Source organism: Archocentrus centrarchus, chromosome 14, assembly GCF_007364275.1.
Source record: "Archocentrus centrarchus isolate MPI-CPG fArcCen1 chromosome 14, fArcCen1, whole genome shotgun sequence".
Lineage (NCBI taxonomy): Eukaryota > Metazoa > Chordata > Actinopteri > Cichliformes > Cichlidae > Archocentrus > Archocentrus centrarchus.
In genome coordinates, this window is record NC_044359.1 from 13,039,536 (window position 1) to 13,057,750 (window position 18,215).

At 40.4% G+C, this 18,215-nt stretch overlaps 1 protein-coding gene across 1 annotated transcript; it reads left to right on the forward strand.

Annotated features, from left to right (window-relative positions):
* Window positions 1-1,205: 1,205 nt before the first annotated feature.
* On the forward strand, window positions 1,206-9,957 carry pcyox1l (prenylcysteine oxidase 1 like). The gene is made up of 7 exons (XM_030747269.1): window positions 1,206-1,570; window positions 4,705-4,911; window positions 5,180-5,354; window positions 6,493-6,704; window positions 7,028-7,168; window positions 7,859-8,270; window positions 8,919-9,957. Exons 1-7 carry the CDS (start codon window positions 1,459-1,461, stop codon window positions 9,166-9,168), a joined length of 1,509 nt encoding a protein of 502 aa, XP_030603129.1. The 5' UTR covers window positions 1,206-1,458; the 3' UTR covers window positions 9,169-9,957.
* Window positions 9,958-18,215: the final 8,258 nt, after the last annotated feature.

Genomic DNA, 18,215 nt, shown 5'->3' on the forward strand with positions numbered 1-18,215 from the left:
AAGCTCAACTAACACATGGAGCACATGACCTAACCTGAAGGCTTGCCATTCAGCAGACTTCTTGAAATGCCCCGGGGCACTTGGACCAGTTATTTTTAAATATAGACATTAAAAACTGCAAGTATAGAATCAGTAGTCAAATTTCATAAATACTATGTAAAATAGTGGTTTTATGTAGTATTTACTGGTGAGGCAGCTGAAGTAACCTGGTGAAGAATATAAAGTGAAACTAAGGTGAAAGAATTTTGTGTTTTTTAGAGAAAATAAACCAGAGTTCCTGATGCTGCAGTACTGGACCTTAAGTAAAAAGCCTTTATTTATTATTAATGCCTGAAATCTTACTTTTACCATCTTAGCTGTTGCAGATCTGATAACTTCCCCTCACTGTTATCACTCAGGGAGATGGATTTTATCAATACAGGTGTGCTGTCATGATTAAGACAGATATTGGTAAAACAATTCTATTACATAAAGCAGTGGTTATCAAACAGCATGACCAGGCACACTGGTGATATTTGAGTCAACCAAACACTGTTAAAACTGTACAAAAAGAATGAAAGATTTTTAAAATTTATTACAGTGGTCAAATGTGAAGAAGTAAAATGTTTTCTTGTGTGGAGAAAACCACACAAAACCACCACCTTTCGGCTACTTGCTTTAGGGGTTGCCACAGCAGATCATTGCCTCCTTCTCACCCTATCCCTGACATCCTCCTCTATCACATCAACACTCTGCATATCCTCGTTCACTACATCCATGAACCTCCTGTGTGGTCGTCCTTTTTTCCTCCTGCCTGGCAGCTCCATATTGTCACCCTCTTAAAATAATAGTCCTAGTCATTTTTTTCTTCAGGTTTTTCAGAAAAGACAAAAAAAAAAAGCTGAACCAAACATTGTAAATATGATTTAGGCAAAAATAAAACTTGTTAAAATGACTTATCTTTTGCCCAGAAATCAACCATATCTCATGACAAAGAAGAGCACATGATCTAAACCGTAGACAGCAAGAGTGTTTGTGGGTGTCACACTCAAAAGCGCCTCCATCTGACGCCACAATCAAAAAAATGTCAATGACGTCTCCAGATAACAGGATGTTTTTCTGCAGATATGAATACGTGTGCTTTTCGCTGCGCCTCGGAGAAAGAAAGCTGGAAAACCACGGATGCGCGCAGGCTGCAGGGGGCCATCTCTGATTGGTCGCAACAAGCCATCCGTTTGGATCACGTGATATTGCCGGATGTAGATGTGAGAGATGGTTCAAGAACCAGGATTGAATTGCACCATCATCATCTTTATCAGTCCATCCTTGGTGCTGTATCCTCACCCTATTCGACCTCATTTACTTATAACATTAATCATCCGACCTTTGAGTTTTTATTGCTGTGAGCGTACAGAGAGCAGCTAACCTAACGGTCGCCTCCTCTCCTCTCCATTCGGTCATCGCTGCTTTGTTGCCGCTATGGGTGGCTCTTTGCTCCCTTTTTTCATCGCCGTGCTGGCAACCCGGTCGGCCGTCGCAGTAGACCCGGAGGGATACGGTCCTGTCGACGGAGCTCCACCCTCAAAGATAGGCAAGAAAAGCAGGAATTACACCATCACAGGCAGCTATTTAGTTCAGCTACTGTTAGCCCGCAGTCAGTCTGAGGGGGTGATGCTATGTGACTGTGTGAGCTGCTGTAGCAGCAACCACGGGTAGCTTATATTTTATTGACAGGTTAGATGATGTTATTTGATTTATTTTATTTCCTCAGAAGGTATCCAAGTACTGAACCTAACACGCATGCGTCACGTGTCCAACAAAGGTTATCAGTTCATTTACACTGAAGCGACTTTAAAACTGGAAGTATTTTTTCAGCTGTTATCTCCAACCAGGAGCGCCCAAAACCCAAAGATAACGAGGATATGAGCACTGATGCACAAAAGGGGAAAGACGGCACATCTTATACTTGAAAAGCAAAGTAATGTTGGTATTTTTTAATTGGTAGTGACAGATTCCTTTTCGCTCTTGCATACGTTGTGGTCGGTTTACATCCACATCATCGGCATGAATGTGAAGGCAGTTTGGGGCTTTTAATGATTTCGCTGAACTGTCTTTTTCCAGGGTTATTGTACAGCATACATTTATAATTACTTTCAAAAACACAAATTGGGTGCACCAGTTTTAATTTATTTTGGATTTTCTCTATTCCACACAGGGTCAATGTGTGTATGTATGTATGTACATATATATATACACCCCCACTAATATTTGGTTAAATGTCCCTTAGCAACTTGCAGCTCGCAGCTCGACCAGATGCTTTTGGTAGCCATCAACAAGCTTCTGGCTGCATATTTGACCACTTTTCTTGGCAGAATTGGTAGCGTTCATTTAAATTGGTTTTACGTGTAGTCCACAGATTTTCAATAGGGTTGAGGTCGGGCTTTGGGAAGGCCATTCCAGAAGCTTAATGCCAGCCTGCTTTATCTATTCCAAACCAGTTTTGATGTGTCTTTGGGCTCGTTATTCTGTTGGAACACCCAGTTTTGTCCAAGTTTCAACTGTCTAGAGGTAGTCTTTCTTTCCTTCCTTCCACTTATGCAATGTACCAGTACTACTGACAGGAAAACAGCCCCAGAGCATGATGCTACCATGCTTGACAGCTGGTACAGTGTTTTTAGATTTGAAAGCCTCACCTTTACTCCTCCAAACATACATCTCGTCATTGTGTCCAAAGAGCGCAATCTTTGTCTCTTCTGACCATAAAATTTTTCTTCAGAAGGCATTCAGCTTGTGTCCATGTGGCAGCTGCAAATTTCAGTCGAGCTTCAAGGTGTTGATTTTGGAGCAGGGGCTTCTTTCTGGGTCAGCACCCTCTCAGTTCATGTAAAACTCCCTTCACTGTGGACAGTGATGCTGGTGTTCCAGCAGTTGCTAGTTCATGGCAGGCTTGAGCCCTGGTGGTTCCTGGGTTGTTCCTAAGCAATTTCCTCTCATTTAAGGATGATGGTTTGGGTCTTCTTCCAGACTTGGAGAAAGTGGTGACACATCTGAACAACTTGTACTTACATACAGTCGTTTGAACTGATTATCTTGGAATCTGCAGTTGTTTAGAAATGGCTCCAAGAGACCTTCAAAACTTGTGTAACTCTGCGGTTCTCCTCAAATCTTCAGTGAGTTTCTTGGACTTTCCCATTGTTCTGAGTATTGGTCAGTCCAATGAGTGCTGTTAAATGAATCCTTATTATGCTGGCACAGAGAAACCACCAGTTGTAGGCAATCATGATCACTAATAAGAAGTTAATAAGCCTTGGCCTTTTCAAGTTAAAGAACTTAGAACTTTCAGCACCACTTATTAAAGATTTAATTTAATATATGTATATATTTGAGCCTGTGTGTATACTTGTGACCCTGGGTGGATAAGAAAAAATCTGGAATAAATTCAAACTTGTGCACCCAGTTCTTTTTTCCACCCTGGAAAAAAAGACAGTTCAGCGAAATCATTAAAAGTCCCAAATTACCATGACATTCATGCCCATGATGAGTGGATGTAAACTTCTGACCACAGCTGTAACAAGCAGTTATACAAGGCCAAAAACCAGAGAAGGCAGGAAAGATCTTTTTTAATACTTGCATCAATGGAAGCGGGGCAAAGGAGAGTCTTGTATACAGAGTCATTATGGGCATGAGACCTTCCTCTCGAATAACATGAAGATATCTTAACCAGTTTTCCTAACGTGGGGTTTAACTGACTCAAGGATAACACATTTCTGCTTATCAAATGGATAGAAATAATAAGAAATGCGTAGCCTTACTTCTGTTAAGTAAGGTAATACAGACTCATTGCCTAACTATATGTGGACCAGTCAAGCTTATGTGTAGTCACCCCCAAAAATCCCTGACGCTGCACTTTGAATGATAAACCCTACATTTCTTTCTACAGCAGGGTGTCAGACATGAAGGCCAGAAAAGCTCCACAGAGTCCAGTCCGGCCTGTTGGATGGCTGGTGAAGTCATTAATGTCTTTAATTTTTCTGTGAACTCCTCTGCTGTTCTTGGTAATGTAATGCCAGCAACCCAGTGTGAAACAGCTGTCACAGTCTCAAATGTTCTAGAAAATTTCTTGAATAAGTTTTTTAATTAAAAGATTTCTGAAATTCCGAATAAAATTTCCTTCAAGGAGAAATGGGCGTGGGCTCTTATGGGTTAAGTTAAAAGTATTTCTAGACAAATTGTTTGAAATATAAAGAGAAAAGTATTGAAGCTGTTTAATTTCAAAACTCTACATGTGAGAGTTTTGTGCTTTCGTAGATTGATATGTAATGCACATGTAATATTGTTCAAACTGCACTTTTCTTTAAAGATATTAGTAAATGGATAGTTCATCACATTTGAATCTTCACTTATTCTTCTACAGTTTAAAGAAAAGGTAGGTTTACTTGCAGTTGCTGGTCCAGCCCACTTGAGATCAGATTGGGTTGTATGTGCTCTAGTAACTAAAATGAGTTCAGTGCCCCGTACTACAGGATAACCCCAAAACTCCAGAAAAGCATAATTTACTGTCGTCATCCTCAGTCCATTGGTAGATATGAAAAATACTATTGAAACTTAAAGTGAGGCCAGCAACAGCCAGATCCCAAACATCAAATTTACACTGTCATATAGATCTACATTAGAGTTCAGGCACATTTCATCTCCTAATCCCACTCTGTCTCTCTTGTTCTTCAGCTGTGGTTGGGGCGGGGATAGGAGGTAGCGCCACTGCCCATTTCCTGCGGCAGCACTTTGGCCCTGAGGTCCAGATAGATGTGTTTGAGAAAGGAGAGGTCGGAGGTCGTCTCGCCACTATAACAGTCAATCACAACGACTATGAGTCCGGAGGATCCATTATTCATTCGCTCAACCTCCACATGCAGGAGTTTGTCAAGCAGCTGGGTGAGTTTATGCACAAACATACATGACACACAAGGTGCTGGTTATTTTAATGGAAATTATGTCTGGTTGCATATTAATTACTCAAGGTGGTGAGCTTTTTATAACTTTAAGTTTCTCTATTTCCTATTTGTCAGGAAGCTTGCAAATCAGGAGACGGATATTAGTGTTTTTAAGCGTTCTCCAGTAAATGTGATCACTTTATAAGATTAAAGTTAGAAAACCTGAAACTGTGCTGGTCTTACGTGTCATCCTGTGTTTGCCTAACAAGGTTTGAAGTATCGTCGCAACGTGGCGGGAAAGATGGCGGTGTTTAACGGCGAAGAGGTGATTCTGGAGGAGACGGACTGGTATCTGCTCGACCTGTTCCGGCTGTGGTGGCGCTACGGTATCAGCTTCATACGTTTGCAGATGTGGGTGGAGGAGATTATGGAGAAATTTATGAGGTAAGCGAGAAGTTTTAATGCCTTGATTTTGATTTAGTTTCATAAGCTTCTTGGACTGCTGGGTGACAGGATGTGGCGTGGGTGCAGCTAAAAATTGCAGTGTCAGAGTAACATAAGTTTGTTGTAGATGTCTCTGGAGGTGAAAGGAGGGCCCTAGTTTATTTCTAAATGTTCAGATTTTCTCCTGTCTGTTTCTGGCGACAGTATTGTTAGTTGATAGTGAAGGTAATGGCACAAAACTGGCCTAATTATACTAAACTTTTTAAATCGTGCTCCAAAAATGGCATTGCAGATCTAGCCGAGTCACTTAAAGCTTTGGTGCTTTGCTTCCAAAAATTGTTTTCTCTATCACAGAGATAAGGCTGGACTTTATAAACAGTTACGTTAGCCATAAAATGTGCACAGCACTCCCTTCTGGTGTTGCAGTCATTGGGGGAAGCCTGTTTTTGAGCTATTTGTTGTTCTCTGCGCCTATCTATCTATCTATCTATCTTATCTTATCTTATCTTATCTTATCTTATCTTATCTTATCTTATCTTATCTATCTTATCTTATCTTATCTTATCTTATCTTATCTATCTTATCTATCTTATCTATCTTATCTTATCTTATCTATCTTATCTATCTATCTCTCTCTCTCTCTCTCATATATATATATAGCCATCAGCCTGGGATTTGCCAGGCTGATGGCTAGATATTAAAACCTCACAGGGCTAAATATGTCAAATCTTTTGGTTACATTTGTTTCCTCTGCTCAGTTTTGCCTTGAAAGATGAGCCAGGCACAGAATTTCACTTTATCCCTCCTCTACCACCAACATCTATTTCCTCCCTCAGGAAATGATTTTATCTCTTCATCACTTTTTTCTTTCTTTTCTTCTCTCTGAGTCAACAACCACAAGCCTCTATATCTTTGTGTGTCAGATTTGTTATACACAGATTATTGCTGACTGTCCCAACTTCAAGCAGGAAACGATACAAAAAACTTGTCCATCCACCATCTACCTTTTAGTTGCTAACTGTTATAACGTGTGTGTGTGTGTGTGTGTGTGTGTGTGTGTGTGTGTGTGTGTGGTGTGTGTGTGTGTGTGTGTGTGTGTGTGTGTGTGTGTGTGTGTGTGTGTGTGAGTGAAATAAAGGATCTACAAATACCAAGGCCATGGCTACGCCTTTAGCTCCGTGGAGGAACTGCTGGACTCTCTTGGGGGCAGCGGCTTCATCAACATGACCCGGAGGCCGCTCTCTGATTCGCTGCTGGAGCTGGGTGTGTCCCAGCGCTTCATTGATGAGGTCATCGCACCTGTGATGAGGATCAACTACGGACAGAACGTCAGCATCCCCGCCTTTGTAGGTCAGTTGAGTATGAAGAAACAAGCAGCAGTGAAGGAAGAGATGAGGGGGTGATGAGTAGTGAAGTAACAGGGTAAAGGCTGAGGTGGTGCGTTTGGGGCCAGTTTTGAACTGAATGTCCACTTCCTTGCTGATGTGAGTCAAGGTAGAGGAAGGAAAAGAGAAATAAGGTGGAGAATAGAAGAGAGGAAGGCAAGGTGAGAGGGGAGGGGGTAGCCTGTGGGAGCGAGAGAACAGAAAAGTGTGTAGGTAGCTGATAATTGGTTTAAAGCACTTGGCACTGTCTGTTCAGAGTGTGTGTGTTTATGTGTGTGTGTGTTTCAGGAGCTGTGTCTTTAGCTGGTGCCCAGAACAACCTGTGGGCGGTGGAAGGAGGCAACAAACTGGTGTGTTCAGGCCTGCTGAAAATGGCCAGTGCTAACCTGCTGAAGGCACAAGTCAACTCCATCTCCCCCATCCACTCAGGTACTCCATCCTGATGTTTCCTGCTTTTTGAGGACTTTTTCCATTTGTGACAACATGACTGGTATTGTTTATTCTTTGTAAGTCTGTGGGTCCGCTGGATATTATAAGTGGTCCATTGTGGTGAAGAGAGAACTGAGCGTAAAAGCGAACCTGTCGATTCACTGGTTGATCTACATCATTACCCTCATCTGTGGTCACGAGCTTTGGATAGTGACAGAAAGAATGAGATTGTGGATACAAGTGATGAAATGAGCTTTCTCTGAAGGCTGGCTGGCCTCTCCCTTATAGATAGGGTGAAGAGTGCAGTCATTTGAGAGGGACTCAGAATAGAGCTGGTACTCCTCCACATCGAAAGAAGACAGTTGAGGTGGTTTGGGCATATGATTAGGTTGCCTCCTGGGCGAGGTGTTCTGGGCATGTTGTGTGTGTCATCAAGGCACGATTTTGGCCTGGAGACACCTACTGTATTGTGAGCTACCCCAAAGACAGTTTTGATTGTTTGGCAGTTGTTTATATGTATATCTGTGGATAGATTTCGTCATCATTATATGATACAGTCATGATGCTTTCCTAGTAAATATTTAAGATCAAAATAAAGAACAGAGAATAATAAAGTCATACGCATTTCCACTGTCACCCGTAAAGCTTGTGTTTTTTTTTTTTTAATATATATTTTTTTGTGTAATACAGGAGATTCACTCCAGTACCAGCTGAGCTTCACTACAGCAACAGGGACGGCATCAGAGCTGTATGACATTGTAGTGCTGGCGACGCCTCTCCAGGCTGGTGTCGGGTCTGGAGTCCACTTCCAAGGTTTCGCGCCTCCCTTCGATGAGCTGCCTGGCACATATCACAGCACTGTAGCAACCATTGTCCATGGTTACCTCAACACTTCTTTCTTTGGGTTCCCGGACCCCCGTCTGTTTCCATTCGCCAGCATCTTGACAACTGACACACCTGATCTGTTCTTCAACAGCGTGGCTAGCGTTTGTCCTGTCAACATCTCAGCAGGCTTCCGGCGTAAGCAGCCACAAGAGGCTGGAGTCTACAAGGTGTTCTCGCCACAGCCGCTGGACAAGTCTCAGCTGAAAACGCTCTTCAGGTCAGCCGTGTTCTTCACAGAAGAGTAATCATGGCATCAACAACAGGCTGAAATTTTTTTTTATAGTGTAGAAGCTACTTTTGGCTGTTCCCTTATTCACAAGAGGTCACCACAGTAGGTAGCTCTGCATGTTTGATGGTGCAGATTTTTTACACTGGGTGCCCTTCCTGACACAACCCCAAAGAGATTTGTGTCTCCTTCTGGAATCAAACCAGGATCTTTCGCTTGTTAGGCAAATATTTAAACCACTATACTATTGTAATTTGCCGCACTTAAATTCTGTAGTTGTTTGTTTGGTCCAAACTTGAACCTGACTGATATGGGATTTTTAAGACAGATAAACAAGAAAATTGCAGAGTGCCTCTGGTGGACAGACTAATGAAATCTGGTGTTAGTTTTGTTGTTCTCAGAATCCTCGACATCAGTCATAATTATGATATGATTTGATTTGGGCAATTCTGTACCAATTTTCGGCGGGCCGGATTAAAAAGACCAAAGGGCCAGGTGTGGCCCACGGGCCATAGTTTGCCCACCCCTGTGCTAGAGTGACTAAACTGAAGTTATTTATTGATCTAACAACCACCATAGAGCATCTTTTGTTTTAAACTTGGCAGCTTTTCTCTAACATACTGTACTCTTTAATTTTAGGTCGTACTACTCAGTGCAGGTGACGGAGTGGCAGGCCTACCCTCGCTATGGCAGCAGCCAGCGACTGCCACCTGTAGAGCTGCACCCAAATCTCTACTACCTCAATGGGATTGAGTGGGCTGGCAGTGCCATGGAGATGAGCTCAGTGGCTGCCAAAAACATTGCTCTGTTGGCCTACCACCGCTGGAACAGACAGACGGACATGGTGGACCAGAGAGATCTGATGCACAGGATAAAGACTGAACTATGACCTGACCACTGAATGCCAAGACCCCAGTGGGTGATACACGTCTGAGTGTATGGAGTCACTCCACCAAATTCTAAGCCTGAAAATAGTCCTCTTAGGATACACGTTTTTGGATTTTGACCAGTGGCAAGTGGATATAGATGTGCATTTATGTAATATAACTTTTGGTAAATGCACTGAATTTATTGAATCAGTGCAGTATGTTGAACATAACATTTCCTTGCAGCATCCCAATTAAATGTAAATGTTAGAAAACCCAAATCAAGTCACTTTAATGGCATCAATAAAGACTCTGGTCCTGCTCTGCTGCCCAAATGGCCAGTTTCATTTTACTGATTCTCTGTGCCCAGTGGTTTTCCACACAACAGACATGTTGCAGTTTTGTTTGGGGATTTATTGCCAATGCTAATTGGCAGTTTCCAGCCAAAAATTCTGCCGCAAGGACCTTTTCTTTGCCAAGAAATAGGAAAACCAAGCAAATATTGAAAACACCAGCTTGTGTACTGTATACTGTATGGACTGTTAGGAGTTGGTGGTGCTGTTAATGAACATTGTTTAATATAAGTACCAGTTGATGGTTTCGGTACTGCTTTTCTTAAATTCAGTGTTTCTGTTTCCAAGCCAAGAAAGCATTTGAGAAATAAGTTATTGTACAGTATAAAACTAATCGCTGATTTAACTTCGTCATCTAATCAAAACCACAGCACTGCTGCTGCTCTCTGTAACTGTAGGGACTGTTAATGGACTGGCTGCTGCCACCAATGAGATCTCATTAAAGTAATCTCAGTAGGATTTCTGTAAATTAATAATTATTCAGTGACTCATGGTAGTGGCCACTGGTGCAGTGTTCTATTGTCCCTTTCATCAGACTGTTTCATTATCTCCCCTTCCTGCTGCTTTTGTTGCATAATCCAGCGGAAAGAATTTTTTTTTCAGGGAAATGAGCCAGCCGGCTTTCATAGTGGACTAAATAAAAGCAGAGGAGAGATCTGTGCTGCTGCTGCTGCTGACCACAAATGTTTCCATTTTTTTTGCACGTATTAAATCCTCAGTGAGAACCAGTAAGGACTTGAATCATGTAAAACACACATGAAGATGTTGGACATTGACTTTCAGAATGGAAAAAGATGGTGTGAAAACACAATAAGAAACCACTGACAGTTGATTCTCCTCATGTGACAATACAGATGGCCTTGTTTTCTTCTTTTCTAATTTATCTGCACTGGATTTGGGCTGATTTGGATTTCTAGAAAACCCTGTGACTCCAAAGGGCTTCAGTTGATGGATACGCCGCCACATTGCTGCAGTCTGATGACACTGATTTAAAACCCTGGCTTCAGAAACAATGTGGTGGAAACTAACGCTGCATATCTTTAGCGAACTTTTTGAAGTTTAAAAATGTAAAAATCTTCTTTGAGTAGAACAATAACAATAACTTTTATGTATGCTATTCAACAAATACACACTTCAAACACTGTTTAGACTTCTTGTCTGTGCCAGCTTAAAAGCTCTGATCATGAAAACTTGATCAGACTGAAAGAGTAGGGAGAGAGCAAGGGCATCTTAAATTGGGATTATCTGCTAAACTCATTTAATTAAGGTCTGAATTTTAAATGGGGAAAAAAATCTGCAAGTAATAAGTATCATCACCAAGATAAAAAGTACTGCAGTAAAATGCCTCTTGGTCATTATACAGTTAGGTCTGTGAGTATTTGGATGGAGACGCAATATTTGTAATTATGCCTGTGTACACCACCACTGTGGATTTTAATCAGTATATGATTGAAGTACAGATTTTCATCTTTAATTCACGGAGTTTAACAAATGTCTTGCATTAACTGTTGAGGAATTACAGCCATTTTAAACACAGCCTCTCTTCTTCAGAGGCTCCAAATTAATTGGACAAACGTTAATTTTAAACAGGATTGTTTTTAATACTGGGATCAAAATCATTTGAGGTGAATGACTGCCTGAAGTCTAGAAGCCATGGACATCACCAAATGTTTTTCCTCCCTTGAGATGCTCTGTCAGGCTTTTACTGCAACCACCTTTAGCTGCTGCTTGTTTGTGGGGCTCTGCTTTCAGTTTTGTCTTCAGCAGCTGAAAAGCTTGCTTTCCTGGATTTAGATCAGGTGATTGACTTGGCTATTGAATAATATCTGATTTCTTTGTCTCAAGGAAATCTTGGGTTCCTCTGGGTCATTCTCCCTGTGCACTGTGAAGTGCTGTCTGATTCGTTTTGCAGCATTTGGCTGAATCTGAGCAGACAGTATAGCCCTGCACACTTCACAATTCATCCTGCTGCTTCTATCAGCAGTCACATCATCATTAAACACAACTGACCTGGTTCCACTGACGGCCATTCATCCCCATACCATAACACTGACTCAATCATGTTAGACGTAATGTGGTATGCTTCAGATCATCGTTCTGGCACAAGTTAATTTTGGTTTCATCTGTCCAAAAATTATTATTATTTTCCCCAGAACTGTGCAGGCTCTTTTGGATGGTTTCTGGCAAAGTCTAATTTGGCTTTCCTCTTCTTGAGTGTAAGCAGTGGTTTGCATCTTATTGTAAACCCCGTGTATTTCCATTCATGAAGGTGCCTCTTGATCGTTGACCTTGACCTTCTCAAGAGTGTTCTTGACTTGGTTATGCAGCTGTGTTATGAAGCTACTGTTGTGCAGCTTTTTTTTCTTAACTATGGAAATAATTCTGTCATGATGCACTTTAGTCGTCTTCTGTGGTCTTTCAGGCCTTCTGGTGTTGCTGAGCTGATCTGTGCGTTACTTCTTCTTAGGAATGTACCAGATTGCTGATTTGGCCACTCCTAAAGTTTTTGCTGTCTCTGATAAGTTTACTTTGGTTTTCAGCCTCATCATGTCCTCCCCCACTTGCATCAAATATCTCTTCTGACCTAATTTTGAGAGTTCCAGTGAACAGCTACCAAAATGCAAGTTTAACAATTGGAGTCTGCTCCAGATCTTTAATCTGCTGAATTTGTCATGAAATAATGAAGGAACAGGTCTCACCTGACCATCAACCCCAATGATGAGCTGAACGCAAAATGTTTCATTTCACAAAATATCATACACTGGTTGTAAAATATTGTACCTGCAAAATTAACATCTTTCTGAAATATGAAACTGAAGTATAAAGTGGCATTAACATGTTGTACATGATGTCTTTCTGACGCACATAATAATGCATTTTAGAGTAATTTGCATTTTCCTGACTGTTCAGAGAATAAAGGATTATATTGTACTATATTGTGAATATTGGTTTTCAAATACGGGTACTAAAAAGTGTACTTCGTTGCTATTTGTGTTTCCCCAGACATCCAGGTTTTATTTCTTTTTTTATTATTAATTACACATAAGGAAATAAGGAAAGTACTTATTCCACAATGAATTATTTGTTTTGTTTTTCCCGTGTCAGAACCTGGAGAATTGACCTTATCTTGAGGAAGATCACCTGAGGTTCTTTGACTGTCCTCTGGATCCCAAAGATTTTGATCTAGATCAGATCAGATGGTTACTGAAGAGAAAGATATTAAAAACACATTTTAATCATCTACTGAATGAAACGCAGTGGAATATATACTGTATTTTCAAGGTTACCTCATGCGAAGGGATGACCGTATTATTTTAGGAAACTGTCAAGGCAATAAAACTCATATTCAGGCCTGCAACACTGTAATGTAGGATATAATGGGCCCTGTATCTCCTCCTGCCTGCCTGGCTTCCTAGCAGCAGGAAAACAATCTGAAAATAGAGTGCAAGTCTCCCAAGGCTCAACCACTTATGCACTTTTTCGTCATTAACTCAACCCTGTGTGGTTGATGGGCATATAGCCAAGTAGGTCAAACTGTTATAATTAAATATTTATGTGATGATCACTTTGTTTCATGAAGGCTTGATGAGTTATGCGGCAGCTGAGTTCTGCCCTTAGCACAATAACTGTAATGAAAATGAAATGAAACAATATCTTGTCTTTCCAGTTGTTACTGAACACATTCAACATGGTTAATTGTTTTTAAGATCACTTTATCTTTACACTCACCAGCCACTTTATTAGGTACACCTCGCTCGTACCTGGTTGGATCCCCTTTTGCAGTCAAAAGACAGGCTGTTGGAAGCATCCATCAGGAGATGGGTACACTGTGGTCATAAACGGATGGACATGGTCAGCAACAACACTCAGGTGGGCTATGATGCTTAAATGATGCTCAGTTTTTACTAAGAGGCCCAAAGCGTACTAAGAAAATATCCCCCCACACCACACCACACCACACCACCAGCAGCCTAACTTTCTGGATCCATGATTTCATGCTGTTTACACCAGGTGAAATCGAGACTCATCATCATCAAATTTTTCCAATCTTCTGTCATCTCATTTTGGTGAGCCAATGCCACAGTTGGTAGCCTCAGTTTGCTATTCTTAGAAGACAGGAGAGGCACATGGTTCAGCGTCTGTTTCAAGGTTTGATGTGTTCTTCATTCAAAACGGCTCTTCTTCGTGCCTTGGTTTTAATGAGTAGTTATTTGAGTTACTGTTGTCTTCCTGTCAGCTTGAGGCAGTCTGGATGCTCTCCTCTGACCTCTGACATCAATGAGGCATTTTCACCCAGAGAACTGCCGATCGCTGGATATTGTCTCTTTTTCATAGCAAGGTTATTATCATTAACAAAAACGAACGAAATAACGAAAACTGAAATTGAGAAAACATTTTCGTTACCTGAAATAAATAATAACGATAATTAAAAGGAAAAAAGATAACTAACTAAAACTATATTGTGGGTTTACAAAACTAACTAAAACGAACTGAAATTTCAGATAAAATGACCTTTGTTTTTGTTATTATATTTAAAAGCCTTGTGGAAATAATTTTTTCGCTCTAGCAGTTTAAGCTGCGAGTGCCGCAACCTTGTACGTGCGTGCATGCGTGCGTGCACCGCGCTTGTCCGAAAAGTAATGGCAGCGGTCTGCCGAGAAAGCAGCAGAGTCTCATATGGAGTTTCTTTGAGTACGATGCACAGATAGAAGCGAGTGTCTTGTTGAGGATGATGAAAAGTGTGAGGAACAGTTCTCAAGCGGAAAAAAAACACCAACATCAAAGTCCACTTGAGAAGAGCGCACAAGGCGGCTACGGAAACCCAAAGAGGGGAAAAAGTCCCAGCCAGCACTGCATATAAAACACCGGCACACGACCACAAGGTAATTAACACACATAATCCAGCCATACAAGCATGAATGTGGACATAAATGCGGGGTTGTGTACAGAGGCCCCGCAAAGATCCAGCTGAAGTCTAATTAGCCAGGATCTAACCAAGCTAGCTCTCTGAGCAGCTCCAAAACAGAACCAGCTTCATGTGGTGGATAACATCAGGATGCAGCTGGATTTGAGCTTTGACTCCTTCAAAGAGTTCAGCTTGTTTTTGTCAAACATTCGCTGCATTCTGATGTTATACACCACGTGTAGGTGTTCTTAATCTATCGCATGGACGCTGAAGTTTATTGGGAGTTTATTGTAGAGTTTGTTGAGTTTTGGAGTTTTTCTTTACGTCTCTCCAGGTATGAAAGTAGTTTTAAATTCTTGCCGGTACTATGACAAACACACACACACACACACACACACACACACACACATATATATATATGTATATGTGTATATATATATATATATATATCCTGCCTGGATAAGGCAGAAATTAGAAGATGACAATGTGGAATATATTTTTGTTGTTAAGGAACTGAGATGATTGCACACAGTGCACACTTAACACAGTGCACACTTAACATATATATATATATATATATATATATATATATATATATATATATATATATATATATATATATATATATATATGTTAGGGGTGGGACTCGATTAAAAAAATTAATCGAATTAATTACAAGCTTTGTAATTAAATAATCGAAATTAATCGCATTTTAATCGCATTTCAATATTTGACATGAGAAATATTAATTTAAGTTTGGTTGATGAATGAATCAATATACATAAGCTTAAACTTCAAAATGTTTTTTATTTTCCCACCAGTCTACTACACAGACCAACGAAGGGTGGAAGTGCTCCTGTGATAAGCAAACTCCTGAAATTAAAGTTAAGCATCATAACTGGATAGTTTTATTCAACATTAATGTCTCACTTGTTATAGTTGGAAATTAATCATTCTCTCAGCTGTATTCCTTGATGTTGAAATGTGTCATGCTTGTTTTAACAGCTTATTTTGAATAAAATAATTAAAATTAAACCACAAAAAGGAGAAAAAGTTCATTCTCCGTTTAACCAGCTGCTTTTACACAGCTGTGCTTCACACTCACGGTTGCTAGGCGACATGAGCTACAGGTGAGGACAGGTGACGCTGATATGAAGGCTAGCCGCTCACGTCCTCCCTTTGCGGTCTTCGTGGGCTCTGAAGGAAGTGGGCCGGGTCCTTCGCAGGATGCGGCCCCTGAATTTGGACATTGTGCGTCGATATAATCTGTATGCCGGGAACTCGTGCACTGAGAAACGTTCCACGGTACAAAGTGCGTTAAAATTTTTAATTCGTTAATTTCCCCGTAATTAATTAATCGAAATTAACGCTTTAAAGTCCCAGTCCTAATATATATATATATATATATATATATATATATATATATATATATATATATATATATATATATATATATATATATATATATATATATATATATATATATATATATATATATATCCTGCCTGGATAAGGCAGAAATTAGAAGATGACAATGTGGAATATATTTTTGTTGTTAAGGAACTGAGATGTTTGCACACAGTGCACACTTAACACAACTGATGACCACCTCCACGCATTCTCGTTCTGTCCACCAATACAAAACTTCTGGACAGAAGTAACCAAACTTTCGCAAACCTCAATCCTCATGGCAACCACTATGTTTTGGAGCGTAAATGAAATCTCTGGTCATGAGCAGTGTTTTTGAGCTGTGCTGTGTTGTGGAAATTGAGCAGAATAACATGAAGCATAATTAGTTAATCTCTACTTGCTTTTAATTTAGATTGTTTGTAACAAGCAGACCGACATTAAATGTAGCGGTAAACGTTTTAACCTGTTAACTGGCCGAACCAAAATCACCTGAAAAAAACTTCGGCCTCTGGTTATTATTGGCTCTGGAAAACCCCTGTCGTTGCCCGTTAACTGGCAGTGTCCTGTCCTCCGGGATGTAGTGCATTTTATATGAAAGGCTAGACCCTCCCATTTTGATTGACACCTCATTCGGCCAAGCATATGAAGAAATTGGTTTTTCAGAGCCAATAATAACCAGGGGGTGTCACGCAGCGTTTCGGTTGATTTTGGTGCAGCCAATTACATGATTGGCCGAACGAGGTGTCAATCAAAATAGGAGGGTCTAGCCTGCCATATAAAATGCACTGCATCCGTCCCGTAAACGGAACGATGTAGTGCTTTTTATGTGGCTTCCCTCGATCTCTGAGGGGAGAGAAGCTAGAGATTTGAGGCGCCAGCATAGCACGAACAGTTCAGAAACAATTTGAAATGAGAAAAAAAAGCAATTTATTAACTGATTACCTCGTGTTTTAGACTGCTTATTGCTAGCGGATTTATTCTGACCCAAAGTACAGCTGTGACCGGTTCTGAATGAGGGCTTTACAGCAGACAGCTGCTCCAACTTTTGCCGGTACTGCGTACCGGCGCAGAATCTTTTAGTGGTACAGTACCGGACTGTACCGGCTTACTTTCACCCCTGCGTCTCTCCCTGTCGATGTTCATGTGTGTCCCTAATATTACACACATTTAGCACGTAATGCTGCTGTCTTGTGAACAATTTGTTTTGTAACGGTATGTTTTGTCGAGTTTTTATTACACAATAGTCATCTTGAATCTTGGACCTGACAAAGTATGAAAAAACTAAAACTAATGCTAAAACTAACGAAAACTAAACTAAAACTAAGCATTAAACCAAAAATAAAAACTAATTAAAACCACTCTGATAACTAACTAAAACTACCTGAATTAGAGAAGAAAAAGTTAAAACGTACTAAAATTAAACTATAATGTAAAATCCAAAACTATTATAACCCCGTTTCAGACCACTGTCTGTAAACACTGAAATACTCAGACCAGCCCATCTGGCACCAACAAGCATGCTAAATTCAGAGTCATCTTTCTTCTCAGTTCTGATGCTCAGTCAGTTGATATGAATGAAATTGAAAGAGATATGTTGTTTCATTTTCTGTTAAAATTATTCTCTTTTTCCTGCCAATTTTCTTTAAAAGTTTCAGTTTAGATCAATATTCAAGTCAGATCCAAATTTTTTCCAAAAATTTTTTAGTGTAAATTTAGATTTGTTCATGGCAGTCTTTCCCTGTGTTGACATTTGGTGGTTTCTCTTTCCAGAGAAGAGGTGGGTGGGGGCTGCCTGGAACAGCTGATTTTATGACCCCTTTTGCATCATTTCTTTTGGAATGATCTCAGTGGAGACTTGGTAGATTTTTCTGAATCAGAGAGCTGAAAGCTTTTAAATTATATTTGCTTCTTTCTGCTTGTAGCACTGTTCTATGAGTCTGAAAGGATGCGTCTGTTCTTTAACTACAACATTAGATTATTTTAAGCTAGAGATTTTTTAAAATGTCTGTTGATTAATAAGACTGTTGATTTCAGTTTGCTCTTCATTCAGTTAGCCACAGCCACGCATGTTCTTTCAATCTCATCAGGAACTCACATGGCATCTGAGTATGTCCTCAGTTTATCACCCTATCATGACAGTTTAAACTTTTCAAAAATGGTGAGGTGGATCATCTTTGCTCAGTGTGCCTGACTGCACACCCCTAGAGTTTCCTGTTAATATTTGGTGTTATTCATTGATTCATAAAGCCTGACAGATGCAAAAATTTGCACTGTTGCAGTTGTGTTTACCTGCTAACCATGCTCTTCCTTTCTGTCTATGCTGGTGCATTTCAGCTGTGTGTGAGAGATGTGTTTCCACTGTTGGACCTGGTTATGAGTCTGGTTGCATCATTTCAAATCA

Bases quoted from the DNA above. Each gene is read 5' to 3' on its own strand.
- pcyox1l (XM_030747269.1), top strand. From the start codon at position 1,459: ATGGGTGGCTCTTTGCTCCCTTTTTTCATCGCCGTGCTGGCAACCCGG. The intron at 4,912-5,179 runs GTGAGTTTATGC...TTGCCTAACAAG, and splicing joins GGAGTTTGTCAAGCAGCTGG to GTTTGAAGTATCGTCGCAAC. The intron at 7,169-7,858 runs GTACTCCATCCT...TGTGTAATACAG, and splicing joins CATCTCCCCCATCCACTCAG to GAGATTCACTCCAGTACCAG.